This window comes from Clupea harengus, chromosome 8 (genome assembly GCF_900700415.2).
Source record: "Clupea harengus chromosome 8, Ch_v2.0.2, whole genome shotgun sequence".
Lineage (NCBI taxonomy): Eukaryota > Metazoa > Chordata > Actinopteri > Clupeiformes > Clupeidae > Clupea > Clupea harengus.
The window spans coordinates 15,921,353-15,939,468 of record NC_045159.1 but is presented as its reverse complement, the minus strand read 5'-3'; the positions used below and the strand labels follow the sequence as shown (position 1 = coordinate 15,939,468).

General features: G+C 42.6%; 2 protein-coding genes across 2 annotated transcripts; one reads left to right on the top strand and one right to left on the bottom strand.

Moving 5' to 3' along the window:
- The first annotated feature begins 1,304 nt into the window (after window positions 1-1,304).
- Window positions 1,305-10,019, top strand: bbs1 (Bardet-Biedl syndrome 1). Its single transcript, XM_012827725.3, has 17 exons — window positions 1,305-1,675; window positions 2,231-2,307; window positions 2,409-2,443; window positions 2,783-3,055; window positions 3,645-3,691; window positions 3,873-3,911; window positions 4,088-4,160; window positions 4,295-4,426; window positions 4,782-4,888; window positions 5,189-5,309; window positions 5,428-5,586; window positions 6,141-6,210; window positions 6,349-6,507; window positions 7,887-8,020; window positions 8,512-8,646; window positions 8,936-9,022; window positions 9,154-10,019. Exons 1-17 carry the CDS (start codon window positions 1,647-1,649, stop codon window positions 9,238-9,240), a joined length of 1,764 nt encoding a protein of 587 aa, XP_012683179.1. The 5' UTR covers window positions 1,305-1,646; the 3' UTR covers window positions 9,241-10,019.
- On the bottom strand, window positions 10,008-17,610 carry si:dkeyp-50d11.2 (calpain-1 catalytic subunit). The gene is made up of 22 exons (XM_012827701.3): window positions 17,139-17,610; window positions 16,636-16,899; window positions 16,181-16,250; window positions 15,898-16,016; window positions 14,532-14,665; window positions 14,212-14,380; window positions 13,980-14,063; window positions 13,794-13,879; window positions 13,582-13,656; window positions 13,299-13,459; window positions 12,950-13,110; window positions 12,620-12,631; window positions 12,236-12,447; window positions 11,977-12,016; window positions 11,677-11,742; window positions 11,527-11,584; window positions 11,343-11,407; window positions 11,121-11,189; window positions 10,875-10,953; window positions 10,662-10,778; window positions 10,433-10,491; window positions 10,008-10,149 (listed from the first exon to the last, which is right to left on the bottom strand). The coding sequence occupies exons 2-22, from the start codon at window positions 16,885-16,887 to the stop codon at window positions 10,123-10,125; spliced, it is 2,115 nt and encodes a 704-aa protein (XP_012683155.1). The 5' UTR covers window positions 16,888-16,899; window positions 17,139-17,610; the 3' UTR covers window positions 10,008-10,122.
- Between the last annotated feature and the right edge of the window lie 506 nt (window positions 17,611-18,116).

The following is an 18,116-nucleotide window of genomic DNA, read 5'->3' as shown; positions in this document are numbered from 1 at the left end:
AGAATGTTAAAGTTTTACAATATTCTCTCTCTCAATGTGTTTATATGGACTTTACTTGACCAGCTGAAGAAAGACATTAAGCTGAAATATCTTGTCTTTCAAGAAACCTTTCAAGAAATTACTACATCTTCTGCACACACGTAGGGGAGTGGGGTGATTTGTGCCAGCGGGGAAGTTGTGCCACCCCCTGTTTCTAGGGAACCATAGAAGAAATTTGTCAAATGACCACACATTTTTGAAGAGTCAGCCATTTTACTGTTTCAGTGCTTTGGTAAGCTACACTTTGAGTCTATATAGCTAGCATGATTTTAACTCAAAACTGCTGGATGATGCATTTTTTCCAAAAAGGTGGGATTGGGGTGATTTGTGCCAAAGGGCCTGGGTTAAGTTGTGCTAGTGATCTGTGAAGAGAATTGTAGTCAATTTTGTCTTCATTTGAATTTAATTTTGTTCTGAACATGTGTTCATGTAAATTACCTTTAAATAGAATTGCTTATTTGTTTTTATTTGAACTCAACTTTGTTCTGATGTGTTCATGAAGCACTAGGCCTTGTTTAAGAAAATTGACCTTTGATGTGCTCATGTGGGTCAATATGCTTACAGACCTTTGATGTTGTAAAAACTTTAAATAAACCTTAAATGAGTAATTTTGTATTGAATTTGTCTAGCTTTTATATAGCATCACAGTTTCTGAGAAAATATACTGTTTTACTTCAATAATCAATGGCACAATTTACCCCAATGTATTCTCTCTGAAGGCACAACTTAGCCCGCACCAGGGGCAAGTTGTGCCACGAGACCACTTTTTTTTCAGAAAGGTATATTTCTTTAATACTATATTTCAGATCCAAAGTGATTGTTCCCAGGGATGCACCACATCCTGAAATATATGTACATATTTTAGTTGGAAGCATTACTGTAATGGCCTCGCTTTAAAGTCACTTTAAGTAAAAACTGGCACAACTCACCCCACTCTCCCCTATGTATATACATTATGTCAAGAAACAGAGAGAGTGCATGTTAAGCTTAGGGCTTCTTCAGATGTCTAATAAGGGTGAAATGTCTATCTAACAACTACACAGGATATAGATGTTTCCATTGCGACACGCCACCGTGATGCAAAACTCAACATCAAACTGACCAGAGCGTCTTAATGACTCATACCAAAATCCTCTCATGTTAATAATTGTACCAGCTGAAGCAAAAATAAATCAGTGCTTCCTTTTTCGAGATATGTTGTGTTCAACGGTGTGCCTACTTACAAGACATTAATGCCTTGGCCAGAGACTTCATCATAGGAACTACAAACCAAGCACGTGTAGGGGAATCTTTTTGTGTGACTCAGATGCGTCACCTCCACCTGCTTCGCTACCATAGAGACAGGGAAGCTCAAGGGATTAAATACTGTTCAGCCAGGCCGAGCCAACAATTAAGTTAGGTATCTCTAACTATCGCTAGCTAGCTCTCTTGATACCATTGATTGAGACCCGATCACTGTTATACGTTCATGTGTATGGCCCCGTATTGAGTGTTAGCTCGAATAATACAAGCTGAACTGCATTTTTGAGAAACAGTTGGCATCAAAACAACTGAAGAACTTGGGAAAACATTAGCTAGCAAGCTAACAACAAAGCTATCTTATCGTCATGTCTGCTGCTCAGATTGAGCAAGATAAGTAAGTTGTGGAAAAAGAAGTGGGGACGTTAAGTAAATCAGATCATACTGTATGCTAGCTAGCTAACCGGTAGGGCAACGTAAGTTTGCAGGACAATTGTATGCTAGATAATGAAATGCTCGAAGCATTGGATTTTCTGTTAAGCTCGCTGATATCCTAGCTAACAAATTCTGCGTGACAGGTCATTTATCCCTCGGCTAGATAGTCCTAGCAGATTTAAACTGATGTACACGTCTTCTTACAATTCATCCAACGTTATCTTATAAATTAAGGATGAATTCAACAAATAATCTGCTTTCATAGCTAACGTAGAGTGTCACTAACTGTCAGGTGACAGTTTTTTGTTATTTTGCAGTCAATCTCAGCCAGTCGGAAAGGCGATAAACTAACTCTTCACTCAGGTTTTACAAATGTAGCCTCACTTGTATCAAACATGAATGCGGTAAATACGGTGAAAATCACTTTACACAGCGAGGTACAGTATACAGAGAGGTTGTAAGCTAGGTAACTTAGATGGTCCATTAATTGTAGGGCCTACTCTTTCCCCCCTCGCAGTTCAATGGCCAGTTCGAAGTGGCTTGATGCACATTATGATCCTGTGGCGAATCTCTACACCTTTTCGTCGTGCATGGGTAAGCCTTTGTTTCTACACAGAGGGATTCAAGTGTTGGCATAATAAGTGAGCCATTTTAATCGTTATTTAGTGCTGTTGTTTATATTCACTGTTTTACAGCTCTAGCCGACTTGCATGGAGATGGTGAGAGCAAGGTATGGACTTGTTCTACAATTAATAAGCTCGACTATAATGTGAGGAATACCTGTAGAGGTGGTTTTTGTATTGCCAAATACAAGTGCTTGAACTTCAATCTATATCTTCTCAATTAATCGGGTGTGCACAAGTTGCCCATCTTTCAGAACCATCATCATTAAATGTGTCATCTTTAGCCTTTAGCTATATTTTGGACTATGTGAATGATCACTTCCTTCAGAGTAAGGAAGTGTACAGATGAAGACATTTGAATTATGTTGAACGACATACGTACGAATCTCATGACACATTTGATAGGGCCTTCTGCATGTTAGTTATATCTTCTTTCTGTTGTGCAGCTTGTGGTTGGTGATCTTGGCACAGGTACGAATAACATGAAGCTCAGGGTGTACCATGGCACTGGATTACTGAGTGAGAACACGCTGCTCGACCTGCCCACCGGCCTGGTGTCTTTCCTCATGGATCAGCATGAGCCACGCACACCTGCCATAGCAGTGGCATCAGGCCCTTTTATCTACGTGTACAAGAACCTCCGCCCATACTTCAAGTTCACCCTGCCCTCGCTGGAGATCAATGCACTAGAACAGGATGTGTGGATTCAAGCGAGACAGGTCAGTGAGGTTCCATCATAACCTGGAATGGACTGTTTTCATCATGTTACATTGTGATCGCACGATGGAAAATAGAAAAATATGAAATGGTTTCTTTCTTATATTCCTAAATATCTGCAGTATGCATTCAGGTTTTTGTTAGTATTCTTTAATCCAGTTTATAATAGCAAATGTCAACACAGTTCCTCAGGAGAACTCCTAATGTGTGTTGGCTCTTTTCTAGAATGGTTAAAAATAAATAAAAACACAGTAATTATATTAATAATTGTGGTATATGTAACTATGCAAGTGGCTGATATCTGAGGGTGGTAACATGGTTTTGATATGAAAGGCAGTATTCTGGTTAGGGATGACAGGGTCTGGAGAAGTGAATGTTGGTTATGACTGAAAGAACCAGCACTCAAATTCTGGATGAAAAGCTTTTTTTTATGAAATGTTTTTTTTTTTTTTTATAAACTTTTAACTAAAGGTAGGGCTGCAATTGAACCAGCACGTCTATACTAGTGCAGTAGTGAAGTGTTCGGATCCATCTTGCAAAGATGAATAATATTGCGCTATGAATTTGGATTAATATTTTTTTTTTTTCAAGGACATGATTGACACCATGTCCCTGAAGGAAATGTTGGAGGGAATAAGGTGAGTTTCACCCAAAAAACAGACAAAATGAAGTACATTTTCTTTAATGCAACATAATTGCTCCCCTCCACTTTGCAATGGCATATTGTGTGCACCTGTTGTATTGGTATATCTGCCTACAGTGTGACCATGGCGATGTAGAAACTGCATAACTGCTCTGATGAGTTGATGTCTATTTCAGGGACAAAGCTGAAATCCCCCTCTCAGTGAGGTCATTGAGGTAATCATTTTACTCTCTGTGGTATTTCTACACTAATGCTGGTTGAAATATTTAGCACTTTTCTGTGTCATTTAAAAGGCTTCCGTTTTTTCGCCATGTTTGTGTGATATCCGATGAGCTATGTGACTTGATAGCGCGGTGGCTTTCTGTAAAATGTGTGATCTTAATTTTGACAGGTTCCTCATGCTGGAACCACAAGACATGGAAGCTTTTGTGAACTTGCACAAAGAACAGCCTTTACGTAGACAGGTGATCAGAAGCAGTACACATCAAATCAGGCACATACTCACAACACGATCAGACATTCTCACCCATTATGTTTTTTTTCTCTGTGTGTCTGTGCGTGTGCGTGTGCGTGTGTCTGTGCGCGTGTACATTTCCAGACGGTCATCACATGCATAGGTACACTGAACAAGAATATGGCAGATGAAGATGCAGTCAGCTGTCTTGTGATTGGCACAGAGAATAAGGATGTCTTTATTCTGGACCCAGAGGCCTTTACCATCCTCTCCAAGGTGAGTCAGATGCCCCCCCCCCCCCCCCCCAACCTGTTTGTAGATGTAGCATGGATATCAATTAACTATAAACAAACCGACAATTTTTATCGTTGCCAACATGAAGGCGAGTAAAGTTTGAAAGAGGTTTCATTGTGACTCATTTCTGTGCTGGTATATTTAAAATAACCTTATCCACGCACAAGGTTTTTTCTCTACCCCCCTACACACACACACACACACACACACACACAAGTATACACATGTACCCCCACACATTAGTTGTGTAAGTGATGCAGCGTTGTGTGTTTTATCTTTTACTGGTGTTGCTTAGTCATTTCCTCCTCTGATTTATCTGCGATTCACATCTTGTCAGATGTCCTTGCCGAGTGTGCCTACTATGATGGACGTGACGGGTCAGTTTGATGTTGAGTTTCGCATCACGGTGGCGTGTCGCAATGGAAACATCTATATCCTGCGTAGGTGGGTTGTTAGATAGACATATCACCCTTATTAGACATCTGAAGAAGCTCTAAGCTTAACATGCACTCTCTGTTTCTTGACATAATGTATATACATACGTGTGTGCAGAAGATGTAGTCATTTCTTTCCTTTTTTTTTGAAAGACAAGATATTTCAGATTAATGTCTTTCTTCAGCTGGTCAAGCGAAGTAATTCTGAGTCCATATAAACACATTGAGAGAGAGAAATATTGTAAAACTTTAACATTCTCTAAACTCAGTTAAGGGGACTTCTAGTTGACCTTTCTGCGCTTCCTTTCAGAGATTCTCTGCAGCCCAAGTACTGCATTGAGCTGTCGGCTCACCCCGTGGGCTTGGTGAGGATGGGGAAGAATGTGGTTGTGGGATGTGCTCAGGAGACCTTGCAAGGTTACACACAGAAGGTACACGCACACAAACATACACACATGCAGTACACAAACACACATACACCTTCAAGTATTTCTTAAAGAGTGTTTCAGAAAAATAATCTCAGTGATTTTGACGCTTATTCCTCTTAAGGGGAAGAAGTTGTGGACCGTCTACCTGCCCGCCCCCGTGACCACTATGGGGGTGATGGACCTCCCCACACGGGGTTTCCAGGCGGTTCTGGTGGCCCTGGCCAGCTGTGAGGTGCATGTGTATCGGGACAAAAATCTCGTGAGCACGATCAAGACTCCGGTAAGTCACCTGCACCCTCTGTGGTTATTGTAGAAATGCTTCACGGAGGTCATAGTGTATAGTTCATATCAGTAGGGGTGGGAATCTCTTGGCACCTCACGATTCGATTCCGATTCAGAGGTCAACGATTCGATTCTAAACCGATTATCGATTCTACACTGATTATCGAATCTAAACCGATAAAACGATTATCGATGCATCTCAATTTTTTTAACATTTGAGTTTTCTACTCAGAGGTTGCTAATCACTTCCTACTTTGTGTTTGATAATTAAAGAAAATCAACAGATGAATTACCTTCTCTATTTTTTTATTAGAGAAAAAGCTTTTCCTTGTCACAATTATGACTTTCTATGAACAATGCAATAATTGATGCAGCTTGCATTTCAACACAAAATGGATGTATTTTTTTTATTAATTATTGATTATGAACTTTTCTGAATCGAGACAGAATCGTTCGAGAGAAATCGAAGACTCGATTTTTTTTTTTCCCCACCCCTACATATCAGTGTCACAATGTCTGCACTGTGAACTCTATGCCCTGTTGCAACTTTAGGATGTGGTTACCAGCATTTGCTTTGGTCGATACGGGCGAGAAGATGGCACCTTAATTATGACTACCAAAGGTAAGAACAAATCTGGTACATTACCTTTAACTTCCAGAATTCAAAGCAGTATGTATCAATAGTATAGACCCATTTAACGTTCATAATATGGTGTTTATGTCATGGTTGTATGTTGTGTGTTTGTTCTGCATGTGTTAGGTGGAGGTTTGATCGTGAAGATCCTGAAGAGGACGGCTGTCTTTGAGGACAGGGACTCCGCCCCTGGGCCTCCTCTGGCTCAAAGCATCCGCCTCAACGTCCCCAAGAAGACCAAACTGTACGTGGACCAAACCATGAGGGAGAGGGAGAATGCTGTGGGTATGTCCATCCAGAACACACCCCACTAAGAATACACTTTATTTTTAGGACAAGAGAGGTGCCACACACCATAAGAGGAAAATGTGTGGATAAAGCACATAGTTAAGAAGGGGTTAATGTGTGGATAAAGCACATAGTCAAGAAGGGGTTATGGTGCAACAGCACTTCACACACAGTGCATGGAGGGACAGTTGTGTGTCAAGGGGTCAATAAAACTCCAGTGACACTTGTGTGGGAGGAGAAAACAAACAAAACGTTTGGCTTCTGCCTTCGTCGAGGGGCTAACAAAAACAACAACAAAGTGCAGAGGGATTATAATTTGTTGTTTAAAAAATAAAGCATGAGCACAGTTATTTGGCATTGACATTGTAAATGTGTCAATCACAAACGTCTGGGGGCTTCTAATGCCTTTAGTGTAGTGTAAGATGACAGGAAATGGTGATGACACCTTTTAGTATAGTGTAAACTGACAGGAAATGTGATGAGAGCCACTGAAAGGCTTTGGACAGACCTGAAAGTCATGGCCTGGTGGTGACATGACACCTTTAAATATAGTGTAAGCTGATAGGAATTGTGATGACACCTTTAGTATAGTGTAAGCTGATAGTAAATGTGATGAGAGCCACTGAAAGGCTTTGGACAGACCTGAAAGTCATGGCCTGGTGGTGAACACTGACCAGCACTGCCGGTATCTGCACCCTCACCATAAACCCTTTTTGGACGTTCAATGTCAATGTCTACTGCCTTGAGCTGTGTTGATAAAGTGTCATCCTTGGCTTTTTAAATGCTGTATTGTAGCACAAAGCATACTGTGTTTCATCACACTAAGTATGGTTTAAGGAAGCTCTAGGAATGGTTTACTTCTTGGTGTAATGGCGCTCTCTAGAGGTTCAGAGTTGTGTTGTCACCATTAATTCTTCTCTGAAGATGTCTGTAGACTAGATCTTTAACTGACCAATTATTTGTTGACTTTACCAGTATTTTTTTCTGATGCTCTATTCCTCACGAGTCTATTGAATATAATGTATAATACATCTATAAACATTATTGAAAGTACGAAAGAGTTAATTACTGGCAGTTCTCTGCATGATTATTTGAAGTTCCCTGTTGGCTGTTACAATTTGTAAGAATAGCAAACTATAATTTGAAATTATCAATAGATGAGACCAATTTTTATGTTTTAAGGAATAGTTAATATTTTATTTTACTCTTTTGACATATGCCATAACTGTATTTTTCAAGCATAATTTGTGTCTTGAATATATATGCACAGAGTAGTATGTCAAATCCACTCTATTCATAATGCTATTTGCTAAAGTGGTTTTAAAATGCTCATTTTCTATATGCTGTATATGTGTGTTTGTCCTGGCGTGGTGTAGCTATGCACAGGGCCTTCCAGATGGACCTGAGCCGGCTCCGTCTGGCTGCAGCACGGGCCTATGTGAAGGCTCTAGAGTCCAGCCTCGCCCCCATGTCAGCCAGCATCACCGAGCCTCTCAAGATGAACGCAGTGGTGAGCGTCATCAAGATATAGCCCATCTCTATGAGTCATTCTATCCCACACAGTAAATGCGTTGCTGACTGACCTTTCCGCTTAACCTGGATGCTGTGTTGCATTCATTATTCAGCAGCAGCAAAATGGATGTGCACCGGTAAAAGCACACACGCTTACAAAAGTATTTTTTGTCTAGGAATGCTCTCAGCATTAAACTGTCAGTGTTTTGCGTTCTCTTTCTGACATAAAAGTTTTATTGGTTCTCCCATAGTGAAACGACGGGTCACAGAACTATGTGGATATATGGATATAACATATGGATGCTGTAATAACAAATAGTTATATTATTATATTTGTAAAGCACTTTTTTTCAAATGCTTGAACATGCATCGTCTAAAATCCCCAGAGAAAACACAGACCACGTTGTTATGCAGCAAAATATACACAAAGATATCAGTGTTGACGTGCAGAGCCGTTGGAAATGTCCTGTCCCTCCTCTCTCTACTCAGGTTCAGGGTCTGGGCCCGTCCTTCAAGCTCACTCTGAACATCCAGAACACAGCTGCCAGTCGTCCGGTCATGAACCTAGCCGTCTGTTTCCTGTTTGACGAAGGCCTCTACAGCATGAGAACAGCCTTCTTCAAGGTAAACCTCCTCTGCCTGAATACCAGAACCACCACTTAAGCTGCTTTAGGATGAACCAGACAAATGGCCATATCTCAATCCTACAGTAGCTCTGTGGGAATATGAAATATGTTGACACGTAGCATCCATAACTAGCTGATCTCTTGTAGCATCCATAACTAGCTGATCTCTTGTAGCATCCATAACTAGCTGATCTCTTGTAGCATCCATAACTAGCTGATCTCTTGTAGCATCCATAACTAGCTGGTCTCTTGTAGCATCCATAACTAGCTGGTCTCTGTTTGTTTAGATCCCACTGCTGGTCCCCGGCCTCAACTATCCGATCGACACGTTTGTGGAGTGCCTGAGCGACAAAGGCATTTCCGACATCATCAAAGTAAGCCTCCTGTACATCGATATTCCCCTGTCTTAATATTGACCTCCCGCTCCTGAAGGCTCTGTCTGTTCAGCAGTGTGTGTCTCCGATGTGTCTGGCACTGATGTGTCTCACCTTTGGCGTGATTGCAGGTGTTTGTCTTAAGAGAGGGGAAGAGCGCCCCCCTACTGACGGCCCACATTAACATGCCTGTCAGCGAGGGCCTGCCTCTCAACTGAAGCGAATGCACAGGTCAAGACGGAGAGATCAGGAGCGCACCTGGAAATGCGCTAACCTTTAGCTGCAAGGCTGTCACCAGACGACCCTATGGATGGAGCGCCCAGCTTGAGCTGCCCTTACAGGCTTCCGTAGTGTAGGTGGATGAGGGCTGCTTGCCCACGAGCAGACCGACAGTGAGTTATACCTCAGATATGGGACACAGTAGTTTGTGATGGTGCTGGACCATAGATTACATATGGATGGTTACTGAAGAGAATACCTTGTGTCTTGAATGTATGTGTACAGAGTAGTAATATTTCTATATATATGTATTTCTATATATATATGTCAAATCCACTTTATTTATTATGCTATTTACTGAGAACTTTTTAAATGCTCGTTTTTGAAGATGTCTAAATTTAAACAGTACTCATTATGTTTTTCTATGATGGTTTGTGACCTTTAGAGATGATTTATTTATTTTTATTGAGTGATTTGTCTCCTCACCAGCAGGGAGGGACACCGAGCACATTCCAAAATATTGCAGTGATTTGAACATGATTTGCATATGAAATACCAAGACCGTCAAACTGAAGCTAGAAAGCACACACACATATTGGATATTTGTGCTGAGGTTAATACTGCAGATGATGTACTTTGCACAGCATATGTCCCACAAATCATGTTCTTTGGTTTAGCTAGATACTTGTGAACATGCACTGCTTAAATGTTACATGTCTGATGTCTGGCTAACTCAAGAAAAAGGGAATTTGGCAATAAAGGACTTCAATCCGTTAAATGGACTATCTTTGGGTCGATTTGTCCTGGACAAGCTTAAAGGTAACAGTCAGTGGACATTCAGGTGGTTGTATAAGCCAGTTCAGAGAGCAGCACGTGTCCATTCAGGCAAACATGGTGAGCGAGATCCACTGAAAGAGACGACACAAGAAAGACAAGCTGAGCATAGTTTCATAAAGCCTTGACAGGTTAACAACTGATTGCGTTTGAAAGCCTTGAGGACAGTCACACCATAGCATATTCTCTTATATAAAAGCAAATTGATGCAAATGCATCCAGTTCAGGATTGTTCAAATTATAGCCTTGGCTATCTGCACCTCAGGTACTGTCCTTCCAAATACACCCTTGGTGAGGCCGATGTAAAAAATGTCTTTAGAAAATAGCCGATTATAAAGAATGCCAGAAACTACAAACCTGGGAGAAGTTGAAGGACACCACTCCATCAGCATCAGTGTCCATTGTTTTGAAGGTCTCTGGAAAGGTTAAGAGTGACACAATTATCCCTCTTGTGTTTCTTAATTGGGCCTCAAATGACTTGCCTACTTCCATGTACATGTACAGAGAACAGATGGTGTTTTTTAACAGTAGCATTAGACAGTATTGCTGTCCAGTTGTCATGGGAACGTGTAGAGTGACTACTCACTGAACATAGACTCCAACCGAATGAGGCAGGTGACGAAGTTATCAAAATCCACATTAAGGTCTGGCTTGGCGTAGCGCAGAATTATCAGCTGGAAGAGGTGATTAGTCAACTTGAAACCTTTAGGTCAGGGGAGAAGAGACACTAGTTGAGTTGACCTCATTGTGGATTTAGTGTTGACAATGTTGTCCCATTATCCTCATTTTAAAGCCATACCTGCAGACTCCAATGCCAGACGCATCTCATAGGAGCTCATGGTGCCAGACTTGTCCAAGTCAAACTTCCTGAATATAGTCTGACAGTTTAGGGGAAGGATAGTTGTTGGGGGGGGGGGGGGAGTCAGATTCAGCTGAATATATACAACAACTAAAATAATGATACATGAGCTATTGCAGTACTATACTATTATTTTTTGGGGGGCGTGGGGGTGTTGGTAAGGAGCTTTATCAAGCTGTTACTCACAAGGTATCTTTTGACTTTCTCCCAGAGCACGTGGAAGTCCGTCAGACCCAGTTGTCCACTGCCATTAGTCTGACAGGCACATGAAACACAGGCATAAAAACTGATTTAAAGAAATGAAAGATAAACGTAAAAGATTAACATAAGTGCATGAAAGATGATCATAAGTGCACAAAGCACATGTAAATTACACAAAAGAGGAAGACCAAAGAGAAGACCACATACGTCCATGAGGGCTATCATACAGCGGCAAGCCTCCTTTCCAAACCCATCTGTTTTCAGGTCTTTATCTGCAGTAGACAATGTGAATGTATTACTAACCATTCAAATGTTCATTAAGGTTTTAGGTGCACACACAGACTAAGGGTGGTGTACAAGATGCAAAGTGGTTTCTGAGGAAGGGACTTACGTTTGCTTACAACCCTGTTCAAGATCATTTGCAACTTGGATGCGGTGATCACCCTTTCCTGTTGACAAAAGTATACATGGTCAGAAGACCACACCAACTACTTCCTCCTTCTCTGCCTGTTCCATCGTCTTACCTGTTCCATTGTCTTACCTGTCCAGCCAGCTGCTTGAAAAGGGTTTTGAAGCCTTCATCAATCTGACTCTCATCAAGCTGTTCCTATAGGGAGGAACACACACTATAAAAAGGGGTACAACTATTTGTGCTCAGGGAAGAACAACCCTTCTCAAATAATTTAACTTTAAACTGGATTCATTTTGAATGTTGAAATTTATGAAAAACCTGAATCATAGTTTAAGTTATCTTCATCAAAGTGTCGTTCAAAGAAGCACTAGACAGAGCCAAATGAGTTGATGTGTGTAAGGGCAGCTGTTCAGTCTTTCTGTCACTCACCTCCTCAGGCATGTCTGCTGACAGTTCATCATCCAGCTCCCTAGTCGCAGAGAAACACAACATCAATCTGTTTGCGTTTTCTTAGCTATCAAACCCAGCCTTGCCCCTTTCTTCATTGTCTACCTTAAAGGGTGAACTGGATTTTCTGATGTCAGATATGTTTTGCATTTTGACTATTTAGCATAGATTAAATGTTCACTTTAATGTTTTTAACCTCCCTTTGAGCCCTAACAGTAAAGACCCTTCACCCCTCACGTACTGGGAGTCGGCAGGTTTCTCAGAGAACACCCTCAGCACAAAGTTTCCCTCTTTCTGGGGTTCAAAGGTAGACGGGACGATGATGTACTCGCCCTCCGGGAGGCAGAAGCGGGAGCTGACCTCACGCAGGTTGACGAAGAGCTCGGAGCGAGCTTTGGAAGCTTGCCTCAGGAAGAAGTCCCGCCTCAGGTGCATCCCCGCCTGACCCTTACACTGCCAGACCGAGCGGAGAGGACAGACAAGAGGGTTAAGGGGGTCTATGTGTCCGTGGAACAGATTGTCCTGAGCTTCTTATCAGGGTCAATACTGTGAGATGGCTAAAAAAAAAACTAGCTCCAGGCTACTGAGCACTGATAATGCAGAGAATGAGAAGACACAGACGTACCTCATCAGGAACCTGGTGGACAGAGAAAAAAAGGAGCCAATACGTAAGAGTTTGTCTTGTCACGGATAACAAGGAGACTTCAGCTATAGTTCAAATGAGTTAAGGTGGGTAATGTGTAAATATCAACAACCTTTCACCAGAATCACAGACTTTGACTTTAATGTGGGTAATGTGTAAATATCAACAACCTTTTGCCAGAATCACAGACTCTGCCTTTAAGGTGGGTAATGTGTAAATATCAAAAACCTTTTACCAGAATCACAGATGGTACCTTTAAGTTGGGATGTAAATTCTCCATCTATGTGTCACCAGCTTCAGAGACCCACTTACCTCATATATCGCGAATCCAATGGTCTCCATGTCCTTGCCCTCCTGACGTAACCGACGGCGATCCCTCTGCATCAGGGCTACCAGAAAGCTACACCCTGCCTGGCTGTCAGTATCTGGCTGCGAGAGGGCTATTTTGTATTGAGGATTGATCCAGAATGTTGCTATGGAACAGGAACACAATGCACGCAGCCAGTACATCAGTCATTAACGTTCATGATTTGTCGCTAACAATCTGAATACCTTTGCATGCGCCACAGGTGCACAGTATGTAAACTCATTTCTATTAACGACCATCAAACAATCAAACAAAAAAAGATACGATAAAGATGTAGAGAGTACAAGGTGTTACCTGGATAATTCCTACAGCCTCCAGCTGTGCTGCCTCTTCTCCACTCTCCTGGGAACAGCGCCGTGCTCCACTTCTTCAGCTGACCCGCCTGGAGGGCATCCGGTGTTAGATTACAGATCTCCAGCCGACTGAACTCCCGCATGAAGTCGCTAAAGGACATCCTGTGTGTGGAGATTGATGTGTGTGAGATGAGTGTCTGAGCTGAATGGAAGAGGGTGGCCACTAAGAAAACGCAACACCATGACTGACCCACGTACAATGCAACAACACCACCGAGACTCACCAGAATTCTCCATCTTCACTGCAGTGATATAGTCTGGATCGGACAGATGGATCAAGACCACTCCACTCTCGTGAGCTGAAATGAACCACAGGTAATGTACTGACACTGACTGTTGCCCCTCATATCACCTCTTAGATTCCACTGCATTCTCTCTGTCTCTAATTCCACTCTTATTTCTTTAGTTCTCATCCTCTCTCCGTCTCGTTTCTTACTCGTCACTCCAGGCTCCTGTCCACTCAACTTCTCCCCAGGGGTTGCGGATGCGTATCAGTTTGGTCGGGCTCCCCTTGAACTCCACCTAAACAGCAAACACATGCTCACCTGAGGCCCTTTGGCAGAGATGGACCATTCTTGTCATTTGAACATTCCTACTTGTGTTCCTACATCTTAACACTCACCTCCTCCACTCCTGTGACAGAGTAGGCATGGCCCTTCACCAACTTCTTAAAGGTGACCGCTTCCATATCAAAGACGCCAGTGATCTGCAAGCAGACACACACATACAGACAAATAGACAGGGTTCAGGATGGCCGGCTCTCTCGCTCAGGCAGAGCTGTTGGGAGAGTATGAGAGTGTGTTGGGAGACTACAAGAGTGCGTTGGGAGAGTACGAGAGTGCGTTGGTGCTCACGTCGATGGAGCAGCCGAGCAGTGAGCCTCTCTCCACCGCTTTCTGGATGATGCTGAAGAGGTTGGAGGGCGCCTTCTTCAGCTCGAACATCTCCGTCACCCCGCCGGTGAAGTCCTCGAAGCCCTCAGAGGTGGAGCCACCAGACAGGGCTTCATAACAGCCGTTAAGCCTGTCACACAAGGTGAAAGTGCCGTTATGCAAAAGAAGCACACTTTTGCCTCGAAGCTGAGAATTTAAATATCTATCTTTCTAACATAAGGATGAAAACCTTGTGAGCCCATATACAAACTCTGTGAATTGTCTCCTCTCTCTTGCCGTACTTTGCATAAGCTTTCTCCAGCAGTGCGCTCCAGAATTCTGCCCCCTCGGCTGAGTGGACGAACAGCAGCTTTCCGTCTCTCACCGGCAGCCTGTCATCAACCACCACATCCACCCACTCCCCGAACTGCCACATCTGCAACAGGCCAAAGAGAGAGGGCAGCTCACACCATCACTCATAACCTGACCACCAGGTGGCGCAGCTGTGCACCAACAACACCACCAGGCAGAGCTGAGGAGAAACAAAATTAATCTTGGTGGAAATGTGTAACTGTTTTCCCCCTAAATTTAAGCTAAACATTAACATGTGTCTGAAATCACTAATGTGTATCTGAATCAACCATGGTTTAAACTCAGGGAACAATCCTCAGGTTCAAACAGGTATCAAGCTGCAATGCTACCAGCAGTGCAGATGGGGGAAAGGTGCCAACTTCTTCTTAGAAGTGGCACAGACATTCAGTTTCTAAGCGGATGCCAAGACTTTTACTGCACTGTTTGCTGGATGGACTGTTGCTGTAAGCTATTATTGGCTCTTTCTGCACAGTGCAGTCAGTCCTGCTTAAACTGAGTTTGGGGTGAAGATGGCAATCTTATGAAGACCTTATTTCAGCTTCATTCACTAAAACACAATGAAATATAATATAATAAAATCTATTCTTTTAAATGTGCTGAACGGTGAAATAATGCACTATAAGACATTACATATTAAAAAGCATGACAAATGTATATTGATAACAAATACTACTGTGCTTGTTGCTTGTTGACTTATTTCAAACTAGGTCTCAAGCCCAGTGAGCCATCTCTGTGTATGTCATTCCACCTGCTGACTAATGAATTGCTGCTGGTCTGCAGGGAATTTGCTGTGTACTGCAGCTCAGTGTTCATGTTTATCCCCTTTCTCTCCCCTCTGTCCTGTCTGCTGTACAACACACACAGCACTGCTGGAACTGTGGATATTACTGGAATTTTGCAGACTGGTGCTGCTTCTGCTGCCCTGCCCTGCCCGAGTGTTCTGTTGGGGCAGAGGGCGGGAGGCACGGTGTATAGATTCATTCACCTATAAATAAGCTTTTAAATATAGCAGTAAGCGAGCTAGCAAGCGAGAATGGTAGCTGAACATTCAAGGAGGGGGTTGGGGATTAGGGGGCCATGGCCAAGTCAGAGACACGGCTAAGCTGTCAGTTATGGTCTAACCACTGTAGAGACAACACAAGTCACAATGCAGGGGTCTTATGGTTTGGTTTAATGGGGACAGATGTTGTAGAAGGAGTAACGCTGAATTAGAGATAATGACCTTTTGTTGTTACTGGATGAAGCAAACATCTATGTATCAGAGAGGGGACCCATAGAGATGGTGAAGTACTGTACCTGGAAGTGAAATATTCCTGCATAGTCACTGTGGAAGCTCTGTCCGTGGGGCACCACCCGATGCAGCAAGGGCTCATTCAGGGTGAGGCATGCAATGGCTGCTAGCAACCAGCAGTCACCTGTTAGGGACACGCAGCAGAGAATCTCATAAAAGAACGAATACTGAAGTGACATATTCTCTGAAGAGCTTTTCATCTACACAGCAGTTTATCATTCCACATCTTCTGAATACCCTTTGTCCTCACATTCAGCACTGATTGCCCCATTGCATACTTGAACGTACCCAGAGCTCCCTGGCAGATGTCTGTGCGAGTAGCGCCATCTACGATAAAGTGTGGGTCAGAGCAGAACTCCTGAGGTGCACAGAGAAGACCTATGGGTCAGACAAGCATTGGAGTGACTGGATAATCCCTGCTGACTCTCAACGCCCTGGGTTATTGACTGATTGATTGCCCTCTCTTCTGGGTTATTGACTGATTGATTGTCCTCTCTTCTGGAAGAAGTTCACCTCATGGGAAGGCTCATTGTAATTTTCACTAGATTTAGTAAAAATAATAAATGGCTGAGCATACGTGATCACAGCCTACTAAAAGGCTAGTACGACATAAATGTCCAGCTCAGGTATAGCTACATCAAAGACTATCAGATACGTAGTATAATATGCTTGAAAAGAGACATTAGAAACAGGAGGAATCCAGATCCCTCCAGGGTGTCACACAACAGCATCCTGTCTCTCACCGTGGGTCTCAGCCAGCGGACCCCTTGTGCTTTCGCTGAGCTCGGTCCAAGCTCCTTGAAACCAAGTGAAGAGTGTTTTGCAGGGAAGTAGTCATCCTCAAACAGGCGTTTGCTTTGAAGGCACTGAGCTCTCAGAGTCTCAAAGTCCTGTCCGAGGAACTTAAGAGCTTTGTCATTCCGACCTAGACCGTCATTACGGTCCCTGTCGCTTCGCAAGCGCAAAGCGACTCCCGCAGCAAACACAGGCTCCATCCCTACCCAACTCTATCCGGTGGAAAGAGCAGAACCGAAATAATAATAATAATAATAATAATAATAATAATAATAATAATAAAGTTGGATAAGAAATTGAAGACTGATGGAAAGAAACAAAGAAACAAACAGCCAACGGGCCTTGACTAAACAAGTATACAAACAAATGAACCTAATTGCATATATTCCAACAAGACTATCTTACACTACCAATATAACTGTTAAAAATGATTTGGCGGTGGTAATCCTACCTTCAATATTGTAGGGTTACCTTGTATGATTCTTTGAAACAAAACACGCCCTGGGCTAAATGAATCCGACTGATCGGTCTGAGGCTATCCCACAGACCCCCCTAATGTTCGGATAGGCTACCTCAAAATCAAAAACGCTGGCTGTGCATTTCTTGCATAGTCAACCTGGCCAGCTTATAGTGAAACGGCACCCAGTGGGTGCTGGTATTGTGCTTGCGTCCTAATATAAAAATACATAAATAAATAATAATTAGGTTAAATCATGACTTCACTGGATAACTGAAGCTGTCACAAACGGATCACGTAAACGTTTTGTTGCCCATACTGATAGCTTAAGAGCAACACTCCCACCTAAGGGCGGCTTCAGGATATTACAGTTCATCTCAGTTATTGTGATAAGCAATATTATATGCATAACCAGTGGCGTCGTGCCCATGACCAAAAAACAAACAAACTATATTTGAAACATAGAATTGTGGGTAATATGTTCTGGAAACGTGCATAGTTTTTGTGCATACATCTTGTCCCCTCAGACAGCTATCCCAACACAGAACTTCATAACTCCGTAGTTCACGTGTCAATCACGTGAGTGTCGCATTGGCATGGGCAGCTGCCTGTCAGTGACGTTGGCACGGCACAGCGCTAGTTGTAGCTCAGCCATGCAGACAAGTGGGCAGGTAACAGTTTAAGTGCTTTCTCTTTGTCATCCGACAGTTTGACAGACATTTTATAAAGATCAGGATTATGGATAAATTCGGTAAATAAAAATTGCACTTTTAAATAATGACACACACCTAGAAGAGGGTAGGTCAGGTTTAAGTATACTGACAGTATGATAAACAGACATTAGTTGACAGTAATTTAACATCGGTCACCATTCGAAGTAGACTGTAGCCTACCTGTGGACGGGCTAGGTAGCTTTGCTTATGCGTTTGCGTATTTTGTATGTGTGTGTATTTTTGAAAAATGGGTAAAATG